The sequence below is a fragment of the Gymnoscopelus braueri genome (genome assembly GCF_963280865.1).
Source record: "Gymnoscopelus braueri genome assembly, contig: SCAFFOLD_42, whole genome shotgun sequence".
In the NCBI taxonomy this organism is placed as follows: domain Eukaryota; kingdom Metazoa; phylum Chordata; class Actinopteri; order Myctophiformes; family Myctophidae; genus Gymnoscopelus; species Gymnoscopelus braueri.
This window is the reverse complement of record NW_027660610.1, coordinates 40,065-67,996: the sequence shown is the minus strand read 5'-3', so window position 1 is coordinate 67,996 and position 27,932 is coordinate 40,065. Positions and strand designations below refer to the sequence as shown.

General features: G+C 41.7%; 2 protein-coding genes across 2 annotated transcripts in view; both read right to left on the bottom strand.

Annotated features, from left to right (window-relative positions):
• Positions 1–27,932, bottom strand: part of LOC308081375 (NLR family CARD domain-containing protein 3-like) — a 189,015-nt gene that overhangs the window by 121,986 nt on the left and 39,097 nt on the right. The gene's annotated exons all lie outside the window — the stretch shown is intronic.
• Positions 8,351–27,069, bottom strand: LOC308081368 (stonustoxin subunit alpha-like; the record flags this gene model as incomplete). Its single annotated transcript, XM_080457747.1, has 5 exons — positions 27,044–27,069; positions 26,770–26,943; positions 22,873–23,022; positions 22,620–22,663; positions 8,351–8,922 (listed from the first exon to the last, which is right to left on the bottom strand). The coding sequence occupies exons 3-5, from the start codon at positions 23,007–23,009 to the stop codon at positions 8,351–8,353; spliced, it is 753 nt and encodes a 250-aa protein (XP_080313873.1). The 5' UTR covers positions 23,010–23,022; positions 26,770–26,943; positions 27,044–27,069.

The following is a 27,932-nucleotide window of genomic DNA, read 5'->3' as shown; positions in this document are numbered from 1 at the left end:
AACACTGTAAATACACCAACATTACACAGTAAGGAGGAGAGGAGACACACACACACACACACACACACACACACACACACACACACACACACACACACACACACACACTTCAGCAAAAGCTAAGGTAAGGTCATATGACAGCATTAATATCAAAGCCCACCAAACACAATAGGTTAATATTATGCCAAACAAAGGCTATATTGTAACATGGGGCAGAGCCTTGTTGTTGTCCCCCCCCCCCTCCTCTTGGGTCAGTCTCTCAGGTCAGGGCAGCAACAGCTCATTGAACAGGCAGCTTGTCTTGTCTCTATGGTGGATATGCATCTGACCAACACAATGTGCTATTATTATTATTATCAACTGTCATTTTCATTAACATGAGCAATTGTGTTTTCAGAGAGGTACGGTTAGATAGAACAGAGAAACAGCCTGTCTGGATAAGCAATGGATTTGACTGAATCTATTCATTAGCCTAATATGCAACAACACAACACAACAGACATGAACAGACCAGTTACAGACCAGAGCAGTTTCACTCCAAACACAGCAAATACACATTGAAGAGAAGAAGCCAGCAGTATAAACCTACTGATGCCTTAAAAGTGAACATGTCACACAGACAAACACAACAAGGAAGCAAAACAAATAAGAAAGACAAGTGCTGTCTTACCTTAAGATGAAGTGAATGAAAACAGACATGATGATTAGTCCAACAGTGGATAATATTATTTGACCAAAAGTAAACAACTGTCTGTCACTGACTAGAGAAAACACACTACTGCTGCTAATTAACAATAACGCTGTTATGACCCTAGGGTCATATTATGTATTTTCCTGTGTTTTTCCCCCTCATTGGTGTGTTTGTGAAATGAGTGGTGAGGAGTGAGTGATTTGAGTACCAGCTGGTGTGACTGAGTGGTGGCTGAGTGTGAGTGACTAACTAGTATGTAGATTCTCGCTGGTGATTGGCTCCTATCTTCTTGGGCGTCACTATAAAGCTTCCTGCTTCCAGAAGTTCAGATGTCTTTCTCCTAGCCAGCCTCCAAACACCAGTGTGCTGTAATGTGTTAATGTTTATGTGTTAAAGATGTGCGTGTAGGGGTGAGGAATCTCTTATGTATTAGTAGCTGTTTTGTAGATCCCACCCTGAGGTAGTATGTATATATTGTCATGACTTTTATCTTGAATTAGTGAATAAATTCTCAATGCTTGGGATTTTGAACATGTGTTGTCTGGCTGTTTGGGGACTGGGAAGGAGGGAGTCCACTTTTGTGTTGCGACAATAGGCTCCCCTAGGCCGGGTCGTAACAAATGCATTGCACCTGTGCTGACCTACTGAACCAGGGAATGTACCATGTGTCAAGACAGGGGGAATACAAGTGCTGTGGAGAATGTAATAACATCTTGAAAGCGATCACTTTGTTCTCACACACACACACACACACACACACACACACACACACACACACACACACACACACACACACACACACACACACACACACACACAAAACTAATAAACTAATAAGGTTGAGGATGATTTTGCATAAAGCAGAGACAGGAAAACAATGTGGAAACTACAACTATTATTTTGTCATCCATATTCTGGATGCTGGACGCTACAAGCTTGTAGATTCAACAGTGATGTCACTGTTGAATAATGTCTGTTCTTTGGAAAATCCTGGACTTAAGGTTATAGATTCACGGCCGCCTTCTCACAGACCGCTGGTACATGCTGTGGGCTAACTATCATATATATATGTTTTATGCCTTTATTTAGAGAGGGATAGGGAAAGTAGGCTGACAGGAAATGGTGAGAGAGACGGGGGGGTGACACGCAGCAAAGATCGACGGGAACGGGAGTCGAACCCGCGACACGCTGTCAGGCTGGCATTGCAGCCTAGGGTGCCTGGACCGTCACGCTACGGCCCAGGCCCTAACTATCATATTTATAGGTTGTGTAGTTGTGTATGGGCTGTGTAGTTATCATGTGTTTTACTGAAGGCTCCAGAACATGGAGGGATGCTTTTTAGTCAAAGTGGTATTAAGGGCATGTGCCTCCACGGAGCGGGGCGGTTGTGGTGGGCCGGTCTTGGCCAAAATGTCAGGGTCGAATCTATGTCCCAGTCCAGCCCTGCATATGAGTGAATGATCTAATGATGTGAAGCCCCCAGTAAAACATATTGTTGTCCTCATTGTGCAATGTCTGAGGGGAAATAACAAGTAGGTTTCATCAGCAGGCTGGATGAGCAGACATTTACCAAACGCTTTGATGAAATGTATTGGTAGCCATGTGAAACAGTACCGGGGGGGTTATTAAATGTATTGGTAGCCATGTGAAACAGTACCGGGGGGGTTAATAAATGTATTGGTAGCCATGTGAAACAGTACCGGGGGGGGGGGGGGATTAAACTTAAGGGAGGTGGAGCATCATTATTGCTAACGGTTCTAGGTGGGAAAAGACGGCATTCATTTCCAGTAAACATCACCCCTGTAAGGTGACGGAGAAATGTTAAGTTAGATACCTATTCATCTGTTAAGAGCAGGCTTAGTCATGTCACCCAGAATGAGTTGTGCTGACATGGCAGGAAGGTACTTAAATAACTGACAGGGTCGTTAAAATTAGCCAACAATTTTAGTGCACAATTGAAATAGAGCTCCCAACTTTTTTCCTGGCTTTTGCCCCTTATAGTCTATTAGTAGGTTGTAATTGAGGTCATAAAACCCCCCAAAAAACATAGAAAATATGTTTGTTATTGCTGGAGAGGAAAAACATAAAGCTTTTTCTTAAATGGTTAAAAAGTGAATCCAAGATCCAGATTAAATAAATGACAACAATGAATTGATTAAGAAAAAGCTTGTAAGAAGACATTTAAAAGAGGATACTGAGTTTTCCTGAGATCCCCAGGCTGTAAGTTAAACAGCAGCATGACTAAAGCCCTGTATCACCGCTGGATGATCTAAGGCAAAGCCCAGGCTCATAGAGAGTTAAAATATCACACATATAAGCAGGAGCGTCACGGCTTTAAAAACAAGCAGTAAACACATTAAATTAATACTAAAACTCACATATAATCAATGAAGGGCAGCAAGGACTGGTGTAATGTGTTCACTTCTCTTGTGTGTCAAAAGCCTAGGAGCAGCGTTTTGTATCAATTGCAACATTTAGCTTTCTGATACCCGAATAAAGTGCAGAAAGGAGATTAAAGCATGGATGACCTTTTCTAGGTTTGCGGCAGACAGTAAGGACTGGCCTGACTTTAAGATAAGAAGGGCCCAAAGGAGTGGTCAGCAAGTATACATGTGACAAAAATAAATGAAGAATCAACCATAAAGGCAAAAAATGATGTACCATTTAAATGTACAAACTTGACTAGCTTATTTATATTGAAACATAATGTTTAAATTAATTGTATTTTACTCTGGTATTTCACACAAAAATCCACCCTCCATGTGGAATCAAGGTAATCCTGATTTTTTTATTTTGAACTCAGGACAACTTCAGCCTGTCAAAACAAGATGGCACAGAGACACGTGGACTTACATGAAAAACAAGATGGCACAGAGACACGAGGACTTACATGAAAAACAAGATGGCACAGAGACACGTGGACTTACATGAAAAACAAGATGGCACAGAGACACGTGGACTTACATGGTCTCCACACAACGTTTTATTTCCTATACTAACAATGAGGGGTCAGTCTGGGGTCAGTCTGGTGTGTCCCAGCTGAGGAAAGACCCCAACCGAAATATTCTTCTGGCTGCTTCTAAAGTGTAATAAATACATTTTGAACCCCATCAATTTCTGATAGTTTGGACAACAATCCTACGGGAGGTGTTTTTTGAACATAGCATACCACACTATGAGCCTAAATGAAATCATTATATTTTTGTACTGGAAACACGTCTCTGCTCCTCTGTCCTTAATGGCAAGAAAGAGAATATAAAATAATGTTCTCTGATACAGTGTACACATAAATGTGATGTTTAGGTTTTAGTCAATAATGTGAAGATACTGTAGAGTGTTAAAACAATTCAGTTTATCACGTGTGATGCTGTTATTGTTGTATTCAGTGTTTTTGTTAAAGGCATTTGTGGAAGAGTCAATGTGTTGATGAAAACAACAAATGTGTAAAATAGTGGTCAGTCTTTTCAGGTGGGAGGGGCTTTGAGCTGAGTTAGAGGATGTTACTGACAGCAGTTGAACTCAGACACTCTGGATTGTTGAAGGTGGATCAGCTCAGCAGCGTCTCCTCTGTAGATGAAGGTAAAAAGTCTCTTTGACTTCATCTGGATTCAATGTAATGTTGATTGATAGAGCTGTTTTTCCTTATCACCCACACAAAGTACCAGACACTTTCATAAAGGTGACAAAGAAAAGCAGACTTGAAGAGAGGCAGCCATTGGTTATAACTATTATATTATATCTTTAGTCAGACATGAGAGACATGGGAAGGTTACAGTATCACAGGTGTTAACGCATCATCGGTCGGGTCTCTCTCACACATAGAACGACAAGACTGGACTTTTACATGGCCCGTTATCAGTTAGGTAACATAAACAATGACATCATAGGATGTGACATAGATGAGTTTCCGGGCAAAGGTGGACTTCTTGGATTGGATGAGAGTGATGATTACGTCGTCGTCAGATGAGGAGGATGATGAAGATGATGATGATGATGTGACAGTTTATCTCGGACAAACAGCGTCCAAGTGTCTGGGTCAACACTTTGACCTTGTCACTGGTCAGTGGTCACTGAAAGAAGGTTATCGTAGAGAAGAACACCGAGATGTAGTGTTCTCAAAACATTTCTTCCTTAAATAGAAATAGGAGCCGACAGAAAGCCTGTAGCCAGCTGCTTGACCTTGCATAGAAAGACAGGAGAATAGAAGCATTCAAACATGACTGGATTAGGCCAATATGACACCTATTATTATTTATTTGACATTTAAAGCAGGTTTATGACACTAGACAAATTATGATCAACGAGATTAACTCTATCATTGATGATGATTAGAGTCATTTATGTGGTAGAATTGTGGCATGACTAAAATTAAATGAAATGTTTGTTGTACATGTATTAGTAGGCCTACAGGACAATGTGATGAGGGATAAATCATAAATCATAAGCAGGGGTCAGGGGTCACCACCACCATGCCAGCTTGTGGTGGGCATTTTTTCAAAATTAGTAAAGTAAATAAAGTAATGTAAAGTATTCATGATGTGAACATACAGAGTACATTATTATACTGTTTTTCAGTCCCCTCCAGAAAAACGCTGCCAAAAATCCTTGATTATGCGATGGAACATGCAAAATATGAGTGAACTAAAAGAATATGCATTTAGATTAAAAAAAAGTGATTTCCCTACACCCTATGGTATTGGTTCTCAAAGTGGGGTTCGGAGGAAATTGTTTAAGAATGTAGAATCCTTGAAACATTATAAAAATGGTAAATGGTGCATTTATATAACGCTTTTATCCAAAGCGCTTTACATAGATTGTGCATTACATTCACACACACACACACACACACACACACACACACACACACACACACACACACACACACACACACACACACACACACACACACACACACACACACACATTCATACACCGATGGAGGAGGAACCATACAAGGCACCAACCTACTCATCAGGAGCAATTGGGGTTTAAAAATGGCAGATCTACAAGCTCACAATGCGTCGCGGCGCGACGCATTGTGAGCTTGTAGATCTGCTATTTAAAAAAGGTTATTATTTGTTTTGAAAACTTGAAATGGAACATTCTGCATAATGAGTACTTTTACTTTTGTACTTCCACCACTGACCCTGAATGACATTATATTACTTTATAGAAGCTTATATTTATGACTTATTACATATTATATTATTATAACTTTATCATCCATATTGTTACTTTATAGAAGCTTATATTTATATCTTATTACATATTATATTATTATAACTTTATCATCCATATTGTTACTTTATAGAAGCTTATATTTATGTCATATTACATATTATATTATTATAATTTTATCCTGAATGACATTATGTTCATTTACAGCAGTTTTTCTCAAACTTCTTTGTGTCAGGGACCCCCAGACTGATATATATTTATATTTGGCCGTGGACCCCCATCTGAAAAGGTTTTGTGTCAGTGTGCAGGGACCCTCAGAATAGAAGATTTGTGTTTAAAACAATAATCAAAAACATCAGATCTACAAGCTCGCAGCGTAGCACAAAGTGACGCACTGTGAGCTTGTAGATCTGATATTTTTGAACAGCCAGGATATAAAATGATTGTGATGCTGTTTTAGCACATTTTGCTGGGGACCCCCTGGAACCCCCTCAAGGACCCCTGGGGGTCCCCGGACCCCACTTTGAGAAGCAGTGCTTTATAGAAGCTCACATTTATGTCATATTACGATTCATGAATATGTAAATCTTTCCCTCTAAGATACACTTTAAGAGGAAATCACTTTCCATTATAGGACAGATTGAACATAACTTTATACTTCACCTTTAACCCCTTGAACCCCACTAGGAGGAACAACCACTACAAATAGCAGATCTACAAGAGCATGTAGATCTGCAGTTTTTTTTTTTAATCATGAAAATGTGTGCAAATCTTTGAATATATTTATATGTTTTTAAAGTGGACATTAGTAACTCAAATCTTTGCTTCTGGGGGTCCCTGGAACAAAACATTTTGAGATGGGGGTCCGTGGCCAAATATATATAATTGTGGGGGTCCTTGACATTCTAAATCTACTAAATCCTAACAGTTTTTGAAAAAAACTTATGTTGCTATAATATCAGTGGTTCTCAAACTTTATCATGTGAAGGACCCCCAAAATGATGTGTATTTGGCCGCGGACCCCCACCTGAAAATATGTTGTTCCAGGGACAAAGAAGAGCAAAGATTTGAGTTCAAAATGTTCGCCTTTTATAAAAAAAAGATGTAGCAGATCTACAAGCTCATAGCGCGGCACCGAGTGCCGCGCTATGAGCTTGTAGATCTGCTATTTTTCAATAGCCAAAGTATTAAATATGGATAAAGGGTTAAAATGATTGTGAAGCTTTATTAACACATTGTGTTAAAACGTGGGGTCCGGGGACCCCCAGGGGTCCTTGGGGGGGTTCCAGGGGGTCCCCAGCTAAATGTGTTAATAAAGCATCACAATCATTTGAACCCCTTTAACCTTTTATAATTTACTTAGGCTATTCAAAAATAGCAGATCTACAAGCTCATAGCGCGGCACCGAGTGCCGCGCTATGAGCTTGTAGATCTGCTATTTTTGAAAAATCGTGAACCTTTTTGCAAATCTTTGAATATTTATATTTTTTAAAGCGAACATTTGTAATTCAAATCTTTGCTTCTGGGGGTCCCTGGAACAACATATGTTGAGATGGGGGTCCCTGGAACAACATGTCAAATACATGTAATGACTTGTTTCATGTTTTTTATATAAATATATAGGTTTGTAATAATAAAAACAGATTGAGGTTGTCAAGTCAAGTCAAGTTTATTTGTAAACTGCAGCACATTTAAAAAGCCAAAGTGCTTTAAGAGACAATATCAACATATAGACTGTGAGATCTATTCACAAAGCTATAATAAAAGCCTATTACGTAACCAGAAAACTAAAACTAATACAAACAAAACAACAACAAACAACAACAACAGAGCCTTTAGTTTGGATTTGAACTTCTCAATGGTGGAGCTAACTTAATGTGGAATGGATCTACAAGCTCACAACGCATCCCCCCTGTCTGAAAATAGAAGATCTACAAGCTCACAACGCATCCCCCCTGTCTGAAAATAGCAGATCTACAAGCTCACAATGCATCCCCCCTGTCTGAAAATAGCAGATCTACAAGCTCACAATGCATCCCCCTGTCTGAAAATAGCAGATCTAAAAGCTCACAATGCATCCCCCTGTCTGAAAATAGCAGATCTACAAGCTCACAACGCATCCCCCGGTCTGAAAATAGCAGATTTACAAGCTCACAACACATCCCCCATGTCTAAAAATAGCAGATCTACAAGCTCACAACGCATCCCCCCCCCCGTCTAAAAATAGCAGATCTACAAGCTCACAACACATCCCTTGGATTCTGTTTGAAAATAAATCTACAAGCTCACAACGCACCCCCCCCCCCCCCCCCCCCCCCCCGTCTGGAAATATCAGATCTACAAACATTGCACTGGAGGGGGGGGGGGGGGGACCCCTGGGCGACCCCAGTCAGCTAAGTACAGTAGTATGTATATACTGTATCTGTAAGCTCTACTATATATTCTATATACATACTGTAGGGGGTAAGTGTTTCAACACGTTTACCAGATCTCACACACCTCTGCTGTACTGTAACCATAAACCCCTATCCCTGCATATAGAGGTTGTGTGAAGGTGGTGTTTACTGTATAGAGGAGGGTCTGTTTGTTGTCATTAATACAGTAGAAAGACACAGTACCTGCTCTGTGATCTGTGTACACGCCCATTACCATCTCAGCCTCCTCTAGGGCCCCCTCCATACCCCCCCTCCCTGTGGAGACATCAGGTCCTGACAGGTAAGTCTGAATGCTGTTGTGATGGAACCTGTAGCCTGAACCATGTGACCGATATAACATCCAGGACTTGTCATTGTGACCAAAGCGTGATAGCTCCTCCTCCTTTCTGGTGATGTCTATATAACTGACTGCTACACCAACACCCACTCCACTCCATTTTACTTCAAAGTAACTACGTTCAGGCAGACTCTCTCTACTCAACACCTGAGGCCAAGAGGTAAATCTGTGTGGATGTTCAGGATGATGTTGGTCTCCTGTACCAGTCACCTTCCTGTTCTCCTCTGACAGTCTGAGGCCTTCGCTCACTGTGTTTTCATCCAGTGAAAGCTGACAGGAATCTGTGAGAAAAACAAAAGACAAAATATCACAACTAATGAAACACTTTACACCTGGAGTCACTGTGTCGGCCATGTTATTAATGCTGAACATTAAGACCAGGAACACATCTGTGTCATTTTAACTTTTATTTATCTGTTCAATAATCAGTGGTGGAAAAAGTACTCAAATGTTTTACTGAAGTAAAAGTATCAATGCTGCAATGTAGAAGTACTCTGTTACCAGTAAAAGTCCGGAATTAAAACAATATTTGAGTAAAAGTACAAAAGTATTGGCATCAAAATGTACTTAAAGTACCGAAAGTATAAAGTACTCATTATGCAGAATGTCCCATTACCCAGTTTTTAAATGTATAAAATATATAAAAATCTTTTCATCGCGACACATTGTGAGCTTGTAGATCTGCTATTTTTAAATGGCCGAATTGTATATAGGGCTGAAGTGGTTTGTAATAATAATCAAAATCTACAAAGTAAATAACTAAAGTTTTAAAATAAAAAAATAGTGGGTTAAAAGTACAATATCTGCCTCTGAGATGTAGTGGAGTAGAAGTAAAAGTAATGAAAATTGGAAATACTCAAAATTGTACTTAAGTACAGTACTTGAGTACATGTACTTAGTTACTTTAAACCACTTTCAAACTTTCTTTTTTTGGCTGTTCAAAAATAGCAGATCTACAAGCTAAAGCAGTTGGTGCCGCGCTACGAGCTTGTACTGGAACAAAATATTAATGTTCGCTTTATAAAACTATAATATTCAAAGATTTGCACACATTTTCATGATTTTTCAAAAATAGCAGATCTACAAGCTCATAGAGCGGCACTCAGTGCCGTGCTATGAGCTTGTAGATCTCCTATTTTTGAATAGCCAAATAAATCTAAAGTGACAGAGATGCGTTCCCGGTCTTAATGGGTTAAATGGGTCCCCAGCTAAATGTGTTAATATAGAATCACAATAATTTTTATAACTTTTATATTTAGGCTATTCAAAAATAGCAGATCAACAAGCTCATAGCGCGGCACCGATCCGCTATTTTAGAAAAATCGTGAAGTTTAAGCAAATCTTTGAATATATATGTATTTAAAGCAAACATTTTTAACTCAAATCTCTGCTTCTGGGGGTCCCTGGAACAACATATTTTAAGATGGGGGTCCGCGGCCAAATACATATAATTGTGGGGGTCCTTGACATGGAAACAGTTTGAGAACCACTGATATTATAACAACATACGTTTAAAAAAAGGATTAAGAAGACATTTGTAGAATCCCCCAGAAGCAAAGATTTGAGTTACAAATGTTCATTTGAGTTAAATGAATGTTAAATGTTAAAGTCATAGCGCCGCACCGAGTGCCGCGCTATGAGCTTGTAGATCTGCTATTTTTGAATAGCCAAAGTATAAGATAATGCTTCAATTAGATAGATCTACAAGCTCACAATATGTCACATTGTGATGTGTTGTGAGCTTGTAGATCAGTTATTTGCACTTTTCATACTGAGACAAAAAAAATCCTCAGTGTTAACCCATTAAAACCAGGAAAGTGTTTTGTTTGTTTAGATTTTAGTGTTTTGGAACAGTGGTTCTCATAAATAGCAGATCTGCAAGCTCACAGTGCATCACTTCGTGCCAAATTGCGAGCTTGTACATCTGATATTTTTGAACATTTTTGAAAAAACTTGAAATTGTATGAAAGAAAAAAAAAAAAAAAAAGATTCTGCGGGTCCCTGACATAAAACATGTTCAGTAATGGGTTTGATGATGTTCTATATTGTCTGAATCAGCTTTGTTTGTGTTTGTTTATGAGCTAAAAGAGTGACTTTGAGATCTGTTTCAGCGTACAATGTAAGTCAATGAGAATATTTAGAATTATTAATTTCTAATCAATGGAGATATTATTTCATTCAATCAATGGATTTTTTATTATTAATCGCCCAGAAGCAAAGATTTGAGTTAAAAATGTTCACCTTAAAAAAAAAATATATATATTCAAAGATTTATGAAAATGTCATTATTTCTTCAAAAAATAGCAGATCTACAAGCTCATAGCGCGGCACTCGGTGAGCTTGTAGAAAGTATAAGATAATGTTTAAATCAGATCTAATTAAATTAGATAGCAGATCTACAAGGTCACAATGTGTCACATTGTGATGCGTTGTGAGCTTGTAGATCTGTTATTTGCACTTTTCATACTGAGACAAAGTATATCGTTGCTGTCACTCAGGCAGAAACCTTGTATTTGAAACTTGCTATTGAAAATAGCTGATCTATAAGCGCTCTATATGAGATTTACATCTGACACACACACACACACACACACACATTTTAACATTTTCTTTGGCTGTTCAAAAATAGCAGATCTACAAGCTCATAGCGCTGCACCGATCTGCTACTTTAGAACATTTGTGAAAATGTAAGCAAATCTTTGAATATATATACATAGCCTATATTTAAAGCAACATTTTTAACTCAAATCTTTGCTTCTGGGGGTCCCTGGAACAACATATTTTAAGATTGGGGTCCGCGGCCAAATCCATATCATTGTGGGGGTCCTTGACATGGAAACAGTTTGAGAACCACTGATATTATAACAACATACGTTTAGAAAAATGATTTAGAAGACATTTGTAGAATCCCCCAGAAGCAAAGATTTGAGTTACAAATGTTCATTTGAGTTCAAAATGCTCAAAATGCTCAGATCTACAATGCTCATAGCGCGGCACCGAGTGCCGCGCTATGAGCATTGTAGATCTGATGAGCATTGTTGCATTGTAGATCTGTTATTTGCACTTTTCATACTGAGACAAAAAAAATCCTCAGTGTTAACCCATTAAAACCAGGAAAGTGTTTTGTTTGTTTAGATTTTAGTGTTTTGAAACAGTGGTTCTCATAAATAGCAGATCTACAAGCTCACAGCGCGTCACTTCGTGCCACGCTGCGATATTTATGAACATTTTTGAAAACAATTGAAATTGTTTGAAAGATTTTGAAAAAAAAAATAGATTTCTGGGGTCCCTGACATAAAACATGTTCAGATGGGGGAAACTACACAACCCAAACCTCTACCACAGTGGACTGGTCCTTTAAATGAATCACTGTAACTATGAAGGTTGTTTATAGCATTGGTTCTCAAAGTGGGGTCCTTGGGGGGTTCCAGGGGGTCCCCAGCTAAATGTGTTAATATAGCATCACAATAATTTTAACCACTTTAACCTTTTATACTTAGGCTACTCAAAAACAGCAGATCTACAAGCTCATAGCGCGGCACCGATCTGCTACTTTAGAAAAATCTTGAAAATGTTTGCAAATCTGTATAAATGTATAAATATAAATGTTTTAACATTTGTAACTCAAATCTTTGCTTCTGGGGGTCCCTGGAACAAAATATGTTGATATGGGGGTCTGCGGCCAAATACATATAATTGTGGGGGTCCTTGACATGAGAACAGTTTGAGAACCACTGATTTATAACAACATATGTTTATTTAAATGTTTTGACTTTTAGGATTTAGAGACATTTGTTGTTAAAAATGTTCACCTTAAAAAAATATATATATTCAAAGTTTCTTCAAAGTTTCTTCAAAAATCACACCCAGTGTGAAGTAAGCGGTGCCTTTGATGAGTTTATTTAATTGAGCTATATATGAACTAGAGAATAAATGTTAAAACCCTGTAACTTCATTTCAAGGCTACTGAACAGCGCCACTGGAAGCAAATCACACTTAGGTGTTAAAGTAAGTGGTGCAGGTATATAGCAGTGAGGCCAAATGCATTCCAAGGTGAAAAAAAAAGACTTCAAATGAATGTTGTGCCTTGACTCTTAATTGACAATGACTGAGACCTGGCATAGGTAACCCCTCAGCTCATCATAGAGATCTTGCACCTGTATGTGATTCATGGTGGAGAGTTCTGTGTGTGTGTGAGTGTGAGTGTGAGTGTGTGTGTGTGTGTGTGTGTGTGTGTGTGTGTGTGTGTGTGTGTGTGTGTGTGTGTGCGTGCGTGCGTGCGTGCGTGCGTGCGTGCGTGTGTGTGCGTGTGTGTGCATGTGCACGTGCACGTGTGCAGTGCTGGCTTGTGTGTGTGTGTGTGTGTGTGTGTGTGTGTGCACGGTGCGCCTCACAGGTTTGCATCTTACGTGTGTGTGTGTGTGCACATGAGTAGGCGTGCACGCACGTGCACGCGCACATGTGCAGTCCTGGCTTGCACGTGTGCAGCGCCTCGCAGGTCTGCATGTTACATGTGTGTGTGTGTGTGTGTGTGTGTGTGTGTTTGTGTGCATGCGTGCGTGCACGCACGTGTGCAGTGCTGGCTTGTGTGTGCGCACGCACATGTGCAGTGCTGGCTTTTGTGCGTGTATGCATGTCTTTAAGTGGCACATGTGTTTCAACGGTGTGCCTCGCAGGTCCGCATGTTGTGTGTGTGTGTGTGTGTGTGTGTGTGTGTGTGTGTGTGTGTGTGTGTTTGTGTGCACGCACGTGTGCAGTGCTGGCTTGCACGTGTGTGCATGTATTTAAGTGGCGCATGTGTTGCAACGGTGTGCCTCGCAGGTCTGCATGTTAAGTGTGTGTGTGTGTGTGTTTGTGTGCACGCATGCACGTGTACAGTGCTGGCTTGTGTGTGTTGTGTGTGTGTGTGTGTGTGTGTGTGTGTGTGTGTGTGTGTGTGTGTGTGTGTGTGTGTGTGTGTGTGTGTGTGTGTGTGTGTGTGTGTCTCTTTAAGTGGCGCATGTGTTGCAACGGTGCGCCTCGCAGGACCGCATGTTTCATAGTGAAAGATGTTTACAAAGACTCCTTTATTCAAGTAATTTGTGGAAAACAACTAACACAACCAACACCTCTACAGATAGGCATTAAGACTGGCTGCCCATGGAGCGCTGTCAATTTCATAATTGCCACTAACCAATGGCTAAAGTGGATGTGTGAATGTGCCCCCCATGGTGTAATCTCCCCCAACCCTGTACAGGGCTATGCAGATGACATTTCATTAGCCTCTAGGGAAGAGAGCACCATTAAGACCATGCTCACCAGGACAGATAAGTTTCTAGAATGGTCAGGCCTAGAGGTTAAAAACACGAAATGTGCCGTTTTGTATGAGAGGAGAAGTGGCGGGAACAGGTGGTATCACTCAAGAACAGATACACCCCCAGTGTTTACAATAGCATCGGAACCTATACGTGTGTACTCCCTTCACGAGACATACAATTACCTGGGACATAAAATCAACATCGCAGGTGAATGGAAAGAGCAAGTTGACAACATCCTGTCTGAGTATACAGCTAGGCTGGACCTGGTTGACAGATGTCCACTGCCCCTGTCCATGAAGCTGGAAGCTGTCAGACAGGTGGCGCTCTCCAAAGTACAACACCTGTTCACCAATGTCCACATCAAAAAGAAGGTACTGTGTGAGATGAACAACAAAACTGTGAGCCTGGTGCGAAAATGGTTTGGACTCAATTCACACAGTACACGTGACATTATCTTTCATCCACAGTGGGAGGGAGGATTGGGGCTGCCAAACGTGGAATGGATTTACACCAGCATGCGGATTTCGCATCTTCTGAAAATGCTGAATAACGATGACAAGGATGTTAGGGAGCTGGCTCGATCCTCCCTGTTCCTGGACCTAAGGAGGCGTAAGGTCCCACTGGCCAGGGAGTCAGAGCCCCACTTCCTCGGATTCAGGAGGAAACCCAGCGGAAAACTCGACACCCGTTCCGCTGGTTTTGGTGTCTGGTCGGACTGGCCAGACCTGAACGACCTCTGTGTCCGCACTGGAGTGTCGTTAGAGTGGGTGCGGTCTGACTCAGAGACTGTGAGGGTCTCAGAGGACATTACAACTGACCCCCTCACCCAAGTCAGGGCAACAGTCACCTATGCTGGTCACAGTCACCTGCTAACAGCTACAGGTGCCAGACGAGTCCTCATGGATCTACACCAGCATCAACAACAACAACACTGGACTGGACTAAAACTCCAAGGGAAACTTGCATGTCTTCCCTATGCTGATCACTCTGTCTCACACTCATTCCTTAAGAACACTGCACTCAATGAGGACATCATCACATTCACTATAAAAGCCAGACTACAAGTCCTTCCCACCAGACTCAACCTTTCCATATGGTTTCCCACCACTCAAGTTCCTCATTGCCTGCACCACACCACAGAACAGATCACTGAAACACTGCCACACATCCTGAATGGCTGTTATGCATACAAAGGGATGTACATAGCACGCCATGATAGAATAGTGGAACTCATCGCAAAGGACATATCAAAAAATCATGCACCCTCAGTGAGAATGTACAAACATTCCCGTGTCATTTCATCCATGTTTCATCTCTGTGATAACCCAGACATATTTACATCTTTGACAGCTAATACACCAGATGTTGTTGTGGTTGATGAAGAGTCCAGAGAGGTGTTTGTATTAGAGATAGCCTGCACCTTTGACCCTAGCCTAGAGGAAGCCTTTATGACCAAGGTCATTAAATACCAACCACTTCTACATACCATCTCAGAGCTGGGCTATAGGTGCAGACTATTTGTTTTTATATTTGGCAGCCTAGGACATTATACCCACAGACTGGTTGTTAGAGGGTTCCAACAACTTGGGATGCCCAAAAAGGAGGCAAAAAGGCTGGCAAAGTATTGTTCTATTTCTGCTATAATTGGCAGCCGCCACATATGGCGGAGACGCTGTTACTTATACCCATAGAGTACCGAGTGACATGCTTATTGTATCATGAAGACGTATTCCATGATTTTGTGATGTAATCTTACTGCACCTTTAATATTTGTGTCCTTGTATACTCTCCTTTGTGTGGACATAAATAAATGGTTAAAATGTGTGTGTGTGTGTTGAAGTGGCGCATGTGTTGTGTCTTTGCCGTGCTCAAACATACGGACGGATGGACACACAAGGTCAAATGTAGAGCGGCTGGCACCGCTAAAAAATAGCAGATCTACAAGCTCATAGCGCGGCACTCGGTGCCGCGCTATGAGCTTGTAGAAAGTATAAGATAATGCTTAAATTAGATAGATCTTCTTACATTAGATAGCAGATCTACAAGCTTACAATGTGTCACATTGTGATGTGTTGTGAGCTTGTAGATCTGTTATTTGCACTTTTCATTCTGAGACAAAGTATATATATATATAGGAGTGGCCCAATTCTCTTATATCCAACTTGCTACAAAAATCTCCTACATTTCATTTTCCACCTTCACATGTGTCTCCTTCCTCTAATAATCATAAAGTGCTATATATTTCATCTCGCCATTTACTTCCGGATGGTTCGTTACACCAGCCAATCATCATCATCATCTGCGCCACACTGAGAACCTTTTGCCCCGTTGCCACATCCGTCAAGCGGGAAAGAAACAAGCGCTGCCGTGGTCTATGCAAACGAGCCCAAATGCGCGCCCAAATAAGACTAAAATCGCTTATACAAAAGGCAGACCTGGCAACGCAGGCTACGCCAATCATGTGACAGAGATCCACAAGCTATGGGCCACAGCCGCTATGTGCCATACACCGTATCTTAGCAACAACGAAAGCGCTCACTCTCATTGGTCGTGTCATCCTGAGGCCAGTTTCCAGACAGCAGCATCGCAGAGAGCTTGCTGTCGCCATCACAGCCAGTTTGTGCAGTTTGTGCACTTGCACCGTTTGTGACCACTGAAACGGTCCTTAGGTGGGCCCCACCTAGGCAATTCTATGTGGGGCCGAGGTGGGTCTTAACTGCGATGCCCATGCGGGCTATAAGTAGCTTCTACCTGGCCCTTAGGTGGGCCCCAACTAGCCACGTTTATGTGGGACCGAGGCGGGTCCTAACTGGGTTTGCCCATGCAGGCTTTAAGTGGGTTCTACCTGGGCCCTAGGTGTACCCCAACCAACCAGAGTGCAGTGGCCATCGCTCCAAATGTTGTGACGTCAGGGCTCTCAATACTGCACATTGGTGGAGGAGGAGGGGCCGCAGGGCGACCGCACACATCGCTGAACCAATGGTAGCCCGCGGATGTTTCCTCTGGAGATTTAAAATCCGCCCCTCTATGCCACATATCAGACGCGCTACAGGGTCTACACTGACCGAGCCACGGCCCCACTGGCCCTCATGACGCTACGCCACTTATATGCGCTGCCAAGTGGCCGCGGTGAGTAGACGCTCGGCCCCGGTGAGCTTCTAGTCTATCCAACTTGTTCACCCAGTCACCACATTGTGGAGGGAGGTCTCTGGAACTGCCACGCGGCAACCATGAAGAAGAAACCTGAATTCATTTCAGCCCAGGCCTCCCTCAAGTATCTGCAATTCCTTGCTCTAACAGAAACCTGGATTACCCCAGATAACACTGCTACCCCTGCTGCCCTCTCTGCTTCATATACCCCCCCCCCCCCCCCCCCCAGGTCGTGGGGGTGGTACAGGTTTACTCCAAATGGAATTTCCGTGTTTTAAATCTCTCTCACCTTTCTCTTTCCACATGTGAATGTCATGCTATTTCAATAACACAACCGGTCCCTCTCACCATCATTGTGCTCTATCGTCCCACAGGGACCCTTTAGTGCGGGCCCTTAAGTCTATTTTTACGTTACAATAGTTCACTTTGTGATACAAGCGCCAAATTTGGCATGAACAATGCCTAGGACCTACTTTTGCAGAAAAGCCCGTTAGCCACGCAAAAAAAAACCAATATGGCTGCCATTTTCCGAAATGGCTGCTGAAAGAGATTTTATGTGTATTTTGACCTGGATTGTGATTGGATTTTGATTATTTTGGTATCAACATATAGTTTTGACTCCCCCTGCCCCCTCCCCCCGTTAGCTACGTGAAAAAAAAACAATATGGCTGCCATTTTCCAAAATGGCTTCAGGCAAAAGGCATTTTATGTGTATTTTGACCTGGATTGTGATTGGATTATCCAATTTTGATTATTTTGGCATCAGAATATAGTTTTGACTCCCCCCGCCCCCTCCCCTCGTTAGCCACGCAAGAAAAAAAACATTATGGCTGCCACTTTCCAAAATGGCTGCTGGGGAAAGACATTTTATGTGTATTTTGACCTGGATTGTGACTGGATTTTGATTATTTTGGTATCAACATATGAGTTTTTACCCCCTCCCCATGCCTGGATCACAAATTGTTCTAATCGTCACATTTGCAGGCACTCAGCTGTGTGCACTGAAGGCCAAAGCGGTAGCACTTGCATCTACCACGACATTCAGTCTTGCACCGGCATTTTGTCAGTTGTTCACATATCTGGGCAATTGCTAGAGTGTTATCCACGCTACTTGCCAAATGTCATCCTCTGCTCGCCATCCCCAGCTGCAGGGCTCTCTGTATGCATTTGACATACAGCTGCCTGGCTTCAGACACGGGCAACTTGATAAGTGGCACGCTTCACATGATGTGCAAGAGATGCCCTTGTAGGTAGATTGGCATCATAGGACCTCGGCTTCCATGCAAACAGGTAAAATCTTGCATCATCAACCACATCACTAGTGCTGTTCTTGTCATGCACTGTTACTGGTGGGTATTGACTGAGCTTCTGGAAGACATGAGACACTTCAGGCCACACTTACCGGGTTTCTGTCTTTTTGCCTTTTCCCACGAAAGGCTGACACAACCTCACATCCAGTGAAAGCGTGAAAGAAAAGGATGCCAATGGATTTTTCAGGGCCTAGATTCTTCACTAAATCGTGAACTGGTAACCAACAACAATACAGTACAGTACAGTGCTGTTCAATAACAATACAGTACAGCACAGTACAGTACTGTGCTGTACAATAGCAATACAGTACAGTACTGTACAGTACAGTACTATGCTGTACAATAACAGAACAGTACAGTAGAGTAAAGTACAGTGCTGTACACTAACAGTACAGTACTGTTTTGTAATGTGTTAGTTTGTCCTGTTTTAAGTGGTTACTTAGTTTTTACTTTAGCCTACTGTTGTGTTTGTTTTATTTTGTCGTAACGTTTCCTGTCTTGTCTCGTTACCTTGTGATTAGTTTTATTTCTCCAACTGTATCCCGTTAGTCCCTTAGCTCAGTGGTGCGCATTCTGCGCAACCTTTTGACAGTACACCCTCAGAAAACATTTGGATTATCAAAAGACAATCCAGGTAAAAAAACACATAAAATGTCTTTCGCAGGCAGCCATTTTGGAAAATGGCAGTCATATATATATTTTTTTAACGGGGGAGGGGGTGGGGGAGAGTCAAAACTATATTCTGATGCCAAAATAATTTCAATCCAGGTAAAAAAAAAACATGCTAAATGTCTTTAGCTGGCAGCCATTTTGGAAAATGGCAGTCATAAATATATTTTTTTGCTTGGCTAACGGGGGGAGGGGGCGGGGGGGAGTCAAAACTATATTCTGATGCCAAAATGATTTCCGTGGGGCGGAGTCAAAACTATTCTGAAGCCAAAATAATCAAAATTGGATTATCCAATCACAATCCAGGTCAAAAACCACATAGCATGTCTTTCGCCGGCAGCCATTTTGGAAAATGGCAGCCATATTATTATAATTTTTTGGGTGGCTAATGGGCTTTTGTGAAAAAGTAGGTCCAGAAGAAACTTTGTGGAAAATTTGGCGCTTGTATCACAAAGTGAACTATCGTGTCACTAACAGCCCCCGGTAATTCAAGTAAAAAAAACACTCACGTTGGACCAAATTGTATTATTTTGTTTCTCAACTGATTTTGACAGGATAAAAAAATCTACCCTGATCTGCTCACTGCTAATACCCTAAATCCAAGATGGCCGCCATGGTGAGTATTTAATTCCAAAAATTGGCATATCTTCCAAACTAATAGAGCTATGAATGTAAACAAAGTGTCTAATCCTATGTTTGTGAGGTCAGGGAATTGATTAATTTCCAGTCAAAATCAGTTGAGAAACAAAATAATACAATTTGGTCCAACCTCTGCCCTTTAATTACTGGACTTACTACTACTTAGGAACTTCCTGGAAGAACTAGATTCTCTGATCAGCTCCTTTCCGGTGGATGAAACCCCTTCATTCTACAGGGTGACTTCAACCTACCTACTGCAGAGAAGTATCTTCCTGTTACGTCCCTCCTGTCTTCATTCTCCCTGTCTCCTTCTCCTCCCACTCATAGAGCTGGTAATGTATTGGACCTTGTGTTCTCCCTCTAACCTCTCTGTTACCCCTACATACCTCTGACCATTACTTCATAACCTTCTCCCTCTCTCTCTCTACTCTCCCACCTAAACCCACTCACCCTCAGACCGTCACCACTCAACGTAACCTGAGGTCCCTAAACCCCTCCATTCTCTCGTCCTCTATACTCTCCTCTCTACCTTCCCTGGATTCCTTCCCCTCCCTCTCACCATACACTGAAACCTCATCCTTTCTCTCCACTATCTCATCTGCGTTTAACCGTCACTCTCCTCTCTCTTCCAGAACAGCACGCCCATGTCCGCCGGCTCCGTGGTTATCTCCAACCCTCAGAGCTGAGCGAACACCTCTCAGAACAACCAGATGACTTCTCCAACTTTCACTACTTTCACTCACTCCTTTCTGCCTTCTCCCTCTCACTATCTACAGCTAAATCCTCTTTCTACCACACCAAGATGTAATCCTGTCCCTCTAACCCAAGGAAGCTCTTTTCCACGTTCTCCTCCCTCCTTAAACCCCCTCCCCCAAACCCCACCTTCATCCCTTTCAGCTGACGCTTTTGTCACCTACTTTGAGAAGAAGGTTGACTCACCCAATGCTAACACCAACATATCATGCCTGTCCTCCTTTTCTCCTTTCTCTCCAGATGAGGTCCTAAAACTAGTGACCTCCACTAGACCTACCTCCTGTCCTCTTGACCCCATCCCTTCCCCAATCTCCCAGAGCATTGCACCTGATCTGCTCCCCTTCATTACCTCCATCATCAACACATCTGTAACTTCAGGCTGTGTCCCGTCTGCCTTCAAGTCGGCCAGAGTAACCCCACTCCTCAATAACTCTTGACTCCTCAGACCTCAAGAACTAAAGACCAGTATCACTCCTTTCCTTTCCTTCCAACACTCTTGAACGTGTTGTTTCCAAACAGCTTTCTCTCCATCTCTCACAAAACAACCTGCTGGATCCCAACCAGTCAGGATTCATACCGGCCCACTCCACGGAAACTGCACTCCTTACAGTCACAGAAGCACTACTTGCTGCCCACGCTGCATGCCTCCCACTCTGCAGTCCTGATTCTTCTAGACTAGTGAACCACCAGATGCTCCTGGACACCCTTGCTGACCTAGGCATCGCTGGGACGGCTATAAAGAGGTTCTCCTCCTACCTAACTGATCAGAACTACCAGGTTCCTCGGAAAGGTTTGCTCTCCTCCCTCCGCACCCTCCTAACTGGGGTCCCCCAGGGATCTGTACTTGGCCCCCTCCTTTTCTCCCTCTACACTAAATCTCTTGGCCCTGGCAGTCATCTCTGCTCACAATCTATCTTATCACTGCTGTGCCGATGACACTCAACTGTTTCTATCCTTCCCCCCTATGCCACTCAGGTGGAAGAGCGCATCACTGCATGTCTGGCTGACATCTCACAATGTCTTCTCTCCACCTCAAGCTGTACCCAGACAAGACTGAGCTTCTCTTCTTCCCAGCTAAGTCCTGCCCCACGCAGGATCTAACTATTTCCATAGACAACGCCCTGGTGACTTCGGTTCCAACAGCCATGAACCGTGGTGTTGTCCTGGACAGTCAGCTCCTTATCCAGACATCAGTCATATCAAAATGTGACTGTTGTAACTCTCTCCTTACTGGCCTCCCGGCATGTGCACTTAAGCCTCTCCAAATGATCCAGAATGCAGCAGCACACTTGGTCTTCAACCAGTCAAAAATGTCACATGTCTCCCCCCTTCTCCGCTCCCTCCATTGACTCCCAGTTACTGCCCACACAGAGTACAAAACACTGATGTTGGCCTACAAAGCAACCAAAGGTATGGCACCCCCATATCTTCAAAGCGTGATCCAACCCTACAACCCCTCCCGCTCTCTTAGATCAACTAACACAGGGAAGCTGTCAGAACCTTCGCTAAAATATCCGGGCCAACGCTCCACACGTCCCAGACTCTTCTCCCTTCTGGCTCCTAAACTATGGAATGAACTCCCCATTGCAATTAGAACTACAGACTCACTCCCAATGTTCTGCCGTAATCTGAAGACTCAACTCTTGAGACTCCACCTTAGCCCGCAGCACAGTGTTTAATATAGTTGCAATATACAGATTATTTACTTTTTTTATATTCTACGGTTAGACTGATGATAGGTTCTTGGTTTACTTATGTATTAGTTTATTAGTAGATTATTATTGCTATGCATTTGATCATCTTATGTTGTCCTTGCTTACTGTAAATCGCTCTGGATTAAGAGCGTCTGCTAAATACCTAAATTGTAAATTGTACTAAGGCTTTCTTAAATATTTGTAACAGGCCTCTGTCTGATTATGATTGAGCGTTTTGTTAACTATGTATTTCTATTGTTATGTTTGTATGTTTTGGGGACTACGGATGGAAATTAGCTTTCGCTAAAGACGGCATATTTACACTTAATCATGTGTACGCAATACATACATCATGTTTTAGCGTTCATTAATGAGCAATCTCCAGATCAAATAAATAAATAAAGTAAAGTAAATATCTGGATGTGTGCTGCTTTGATTTCAGGAATGAAACGGAATAAACACTTACACCTCCTCAAAGGATCCAGCCTGTTCTCTCCACAATGGTCCACCCTGGGGTTGGAGGAGAGACAAAGTGAGCGGTGAATATTAGATTTGATAATAGAAACATTGATTGATAATGATTTTACAGCATTAAACAATACTATACAGCATCACAATATGATTCCCTCTAAACCTACTAGAAGACACTGGTTCTCTCCATACCTTTCATTTCATTTCATTTATTTATTTATTTCGAACATATTAAAAAATATATAAACCTGAGAGTCAGTGGTAGAGCAGACAGATTCCTTATCCCGATGTCTCCTGGATGATTGACGCTCAAATCCAACACTTTCAGATGGGAGTTGGACCTCAGAGCAGAGACCAGATAAGAACAGCCTTTCTCTGAGATCATGCAGCCTGACAACCTACACAAACACACACACACACACACACACACACACACACACACACACACACACACACACACACACACACACACACACACACACACACACACACACACACACACACACACACACACACACACAGGGTGTTACATTATGACTTTCACGCCACTACATTTCGAGGAACGAACCCAGAGAACCAAACATAAAAGATACATCATGAATACAGGCTATTTTTGGCAAAGAGGTTTGGTGTAGAGGGAAAAATAGCAGATCAAGTACAAGTTTTCTAAGTATTGATGGTTTAAGTGGTTAACTGTCTGAAAATACACATGAATCCAACACTGATGATAGTGCTGTCAACAAGGCATTTGTAAGGACCCCAAATGTCTTTTTTTTAATGAAGTCTGCAAATGTCATAGTCTTAAATAGTCAGTGTTCTTAACAACAACAACACAACGTTGTTAGACATGTGTCATATTCAATCATGACCTAAGATGTATAAATGTGAAATTATATAGATCTACAAGCTTGTAGGTGCTATTTTTATATTTTTTAAGAAAACTAATATGAATATAATCTAATAATAAGTGACATACTGTATTGTGAGCTTGTAGATCTGCCATTTTGTTATTATAATAATAGTGGTCTAATGCATATCAAACTGTGGGTCCTTGAAATTAAAAGTTTTGAGAACCACTGTGATAGGGGATACTGTGTGTTCATATTTGAGACAGTTATTTATGCAAATATTCCAAAACTTTCACTTTATATTTATTTCTAAATAGCCGATCTACAAGCTTGTAGATTGGCTTGTAATCAGCCGATCCGTGTTTTTACACCGGCTATTCAGCCCTTTTTTAATATTGTCTGTATTCACACGCAAGTAAGACATGGTGGTGTCACAAAGCAAACAAGCACTGGTAGTTAGTACTTCTAGCGTCTGCTGGATCTCCCTGCAGTGCTGTATACCCTGCTGACTGTCTCACCTTTGTCCTGTTGTATGATTATATGAAATTATTGTTGAGTTAATGAGTTAACAAATTAACAATTTTACTGAAACTGTTGACAACTGTGTGTATTGGCTGTGTTCAGAATCAGATCAGCTAACCTGAAACCCACTTCTTATGTTTTCTTGTAAACACATGTTTACACCTGTAGGCTACTACAACTTCACTGGAGATGCTGATGGTGCCATTTAGCCTTTTTGTTGTATTATATCTGAATGCACTCTTCATTATAATACATCAAGCGGATAGCTCTGTGATTACATCTTTAGCACATGGTTGCTTTAGTCTGCAACCACACTGTGATACATTGTTCCCTGAATGGAGGGTTTACCCCTCCTCCTGCTCAGAGGTGTCAGACTGGATGGAAAATAGTTAAACTATACATGATTAGAAGTAGAACATGCTTAAACATTAGACATTTAAGGTCTAATATTGCTACAAATTGCTACAAAACCTGTATATCCAGTCGTTTTGGGGCACAAACAAGAAGTTGAAGGATAAAATCAAGTCTGATAATGATGGTATACCGTGCATGTTCCCATCATGTATACTTTACATTACTTAAGACCATTTTTCAAATATTGATTTTCTTTTTTACATTTTGGACAAAATAGCCAATTTTACATCAAGGTGCCCAGATGTCCCTAGTGCCCACCTATCCTGTATCCATCCAATGTAATTATGGTTTAGTCACAAGCTTTTGTTGGTTCAATATTTATAAAACCCACAGACACACTCTACAAGCTCATACCGCTTCGCATCTCAACGCTTTGTAAGCTTGTAGATCGGCTATTTTTGCTACTTTAGTGTGACACTGTAGTATGAAGAAGTAGGACATTAATTTACGGAAAAAGGAATTCACATCAGGGTCACCACAGCACATCATCTGGTTCTACATTGCATTACATTGCCTTTTAAAAACATATTAAGTTATAACTGATATAACAGCTCCTCCCTCCCCCAACATGGAAAGCCTCCAGGTGGGCAGAATGGAGAATTGAGTTTAATACCCCTTTATTACTGCAGTGTGGTGCCTAGTTCTTCAGGTCTTTAGATGTCATTTACAATGAAATAATGTTCTAGGAGTTTAACTTGTTAAATTTGACTCTGGATCTAAACACTGCCTAACATGGAACTGGAGACAGGAAATCTAGCAGCAGTAGTTAAGAGAAACAACACTAACCAAACTAATACAAAAAGTAGTTCAAATGCAATGGCCTGGTGTTGTGGCGCGTTGTGAGCGCCTATTTTAATATTTTTAGTGTACAGCGAAAACAGGAGTGGGCCTAGTATAGTCCTGGGGACTACAGTGAACAAAATATATATGTTTTAGTGGGTAACCACTTCAACCCTATATACTTAGTTGACAGGGTCTATACCTGGTCATTTCCTTTTTCCATCTACACCAAACAAGTGATCTGAAAGCTCACAACGCGTCACACTGCGACGCATTATGAACTTACAGTATAGATCTGCTATTCTGCTGAATGTTTGCCTAGGTCACATGGGGTCATTGGGGGAGACACCAAGCTAGATGACTCATCTAATACCCAAGACCAATCAGCAGTGGTCAGGGAGGGGCTACATGGGGGAAATGGTAATAGGCATCACAACAAGACTTCAGCCTAGACTTTCCACCAATAGCGTCCAGGAGGGATTACCCTCCCATACGCCCCATCCCCGCGAGCGGGATGGAAGCCGGGTGGGGAGGGTGATATTGGTCATTGAACGTCCTCCTACGGGTTGAGGCGGCACCTGTCAGCGGGGAGTGTTGGGCGGAAGGAGTAGGACGAAGGCCCTTATGTCCTCCTGGTGGGGGCTCCTCACAGGCAGGTGAGTCAGTAGGATACAACATCAGTGACAACACAGATATATGTGTGGGGAGGAATTAATTAGTTTTAAACTATTCACCAACGGCAAATGACACAACTTGACTTATACCAGTAAGACTCACAATTAAATTCTCATGAAGCATTTGTTGTAATGTAACGTTGTCATTGCATTGTAGTCTTGGTTTTAAAGCTTGATGTGTTTCTCTCTATCTATCTATCTATCTATCTATCTATTTGTCTATCTATCTACAGTATCTATCTACAGTATCTATCTATCTATCTATCTATCTATCTATCTATCTATCTATCTAGACTGACAGACTGATGGCAATGTTTTTAGAGGACTGAAATTATAGTAGGAAAATAAAACAGTGCTCACATGAATATATGTTGACTGATTAATTATTATAGTTTCTGCAAAAAATCACGGATGTGACGTCATCTAAAAAAGATGTGTTATATGTTATGAGATCTACATAAACACATCTAGCTCGGATTTCTTTTTTGGGTGAAAACAATCCATATTCAACTGCCGATAACAACAGAATAGACGGTCAAAATGAACATTATGTTTTTGTTCCGGTGGATAGACGAGACCCTTCCCAGAGAGCCTTTGTTTACATCCGTGTGCACATCGTGGCTCTCTGTGGATCAAGTCAAAATAAGGTAAAAAACGCTGGCAGTTTTGGATGAATTAATTAATGAATACCTGGCAGTGATTGTGTTCATTCATGTTCTAATGTTTTGATAACCTGAAAAGACCTCTAAAGTTTAATACAAGATTTAAGGGATTTGTATTTCCTCTGATATTTGCATTCCACAGTATGTCTCCTCCTAATAAAATATGAATACATTAATCAGGTAAACTCCATGTGTATTTAAGCCATGGTATAAATGTTCTGTTTAAAAGGTTCAGAAATACTGACCTGAGCGTCTTCAGTTTACAGTGTGGACTCCCCAGTCCAATAGAGAGCTTCTCTACTCCGGAATCCAGCAGGTCATTATTGCTTAGATCCAGTTCTGTCACATTAGACGAGCTGGAGATGAGAACTGACGATAACTGCTCACAACATCTCTCTGTGAGGTTACAGCCGCTCAGCCTGAAGAAACAATCGTGATTATAATAAACGTTTGTATTTCCTTGACTATAAAATAAGATGACATAAAATGTAACATGTATCAAGTTATCAGTTCACCTACAGAGCTCTGTTTGAGGCTTTGACCAATGGCAGCAGCCCCACAACATGGAAAGCCTCCAGGTGGGCAGAATGGAGAATTGAGTTTAATACCCCTTTATTACTGCAGTGTGGTGCCTAGTTCTTCAGGTCTTTAGATGTCATTTACAATGAAATAATGTTCTAGGAGTTTAACTTGTTAAATTTGACTCTGGATCTAAACACTGCCTAACATGGAACTGGAGACAGGAAATCTAGCAGCAGTAGTTAAGAGAAACAACACTAACCAAACTAATACAAAAAGTAGTTCAAATGCAATGGCCTGGTGTTGTGGCGCGTTGTGAGCGCCTATTTTAATATTTTTAGTGTACAGCGAAAACAGGAGTGGGCCTAGTATAGTCCTGGGGACTACAGTGAACAAAATATATATGTTTTAGTGGGTAACCACTTCAACCCTATATACTTAGTTGACAGGGTCTATACCTGGTCATTTCCTTTTTCCATCTACACCAAACAAGTGATCTGAAAGCTCACAACGCGTCACACTGCAACGCATTATGAACTTACAGTATAGATCTGCTATTCTGCTGAATGTTTGCCTAGGTCACATGGGGTCATTGGGGGAGACACCAAGCTAGATGACTCATCTAATACCCAAGACCAATCAGCAGTGGTCAGGGAGGGGCTACATGGGGGAAATGGTAATTGGCATCACAACAAAACTTCAGCCTAGACTTTCCACCAATAGCGTCCAGGAGGGATTACCCTCCCATACGCCCCATCCCCGCGAGCCGGGTGGGGAGGGTGATATTGGTCATTGAACGTCCTCCTACGGGCTGGGGCGGCACCTGTCAGTGGGGAGTGTTGGGCGGAAGGAGTAGGACGAAGGCCCTTATGTCCTCCTGGTGGGGGCT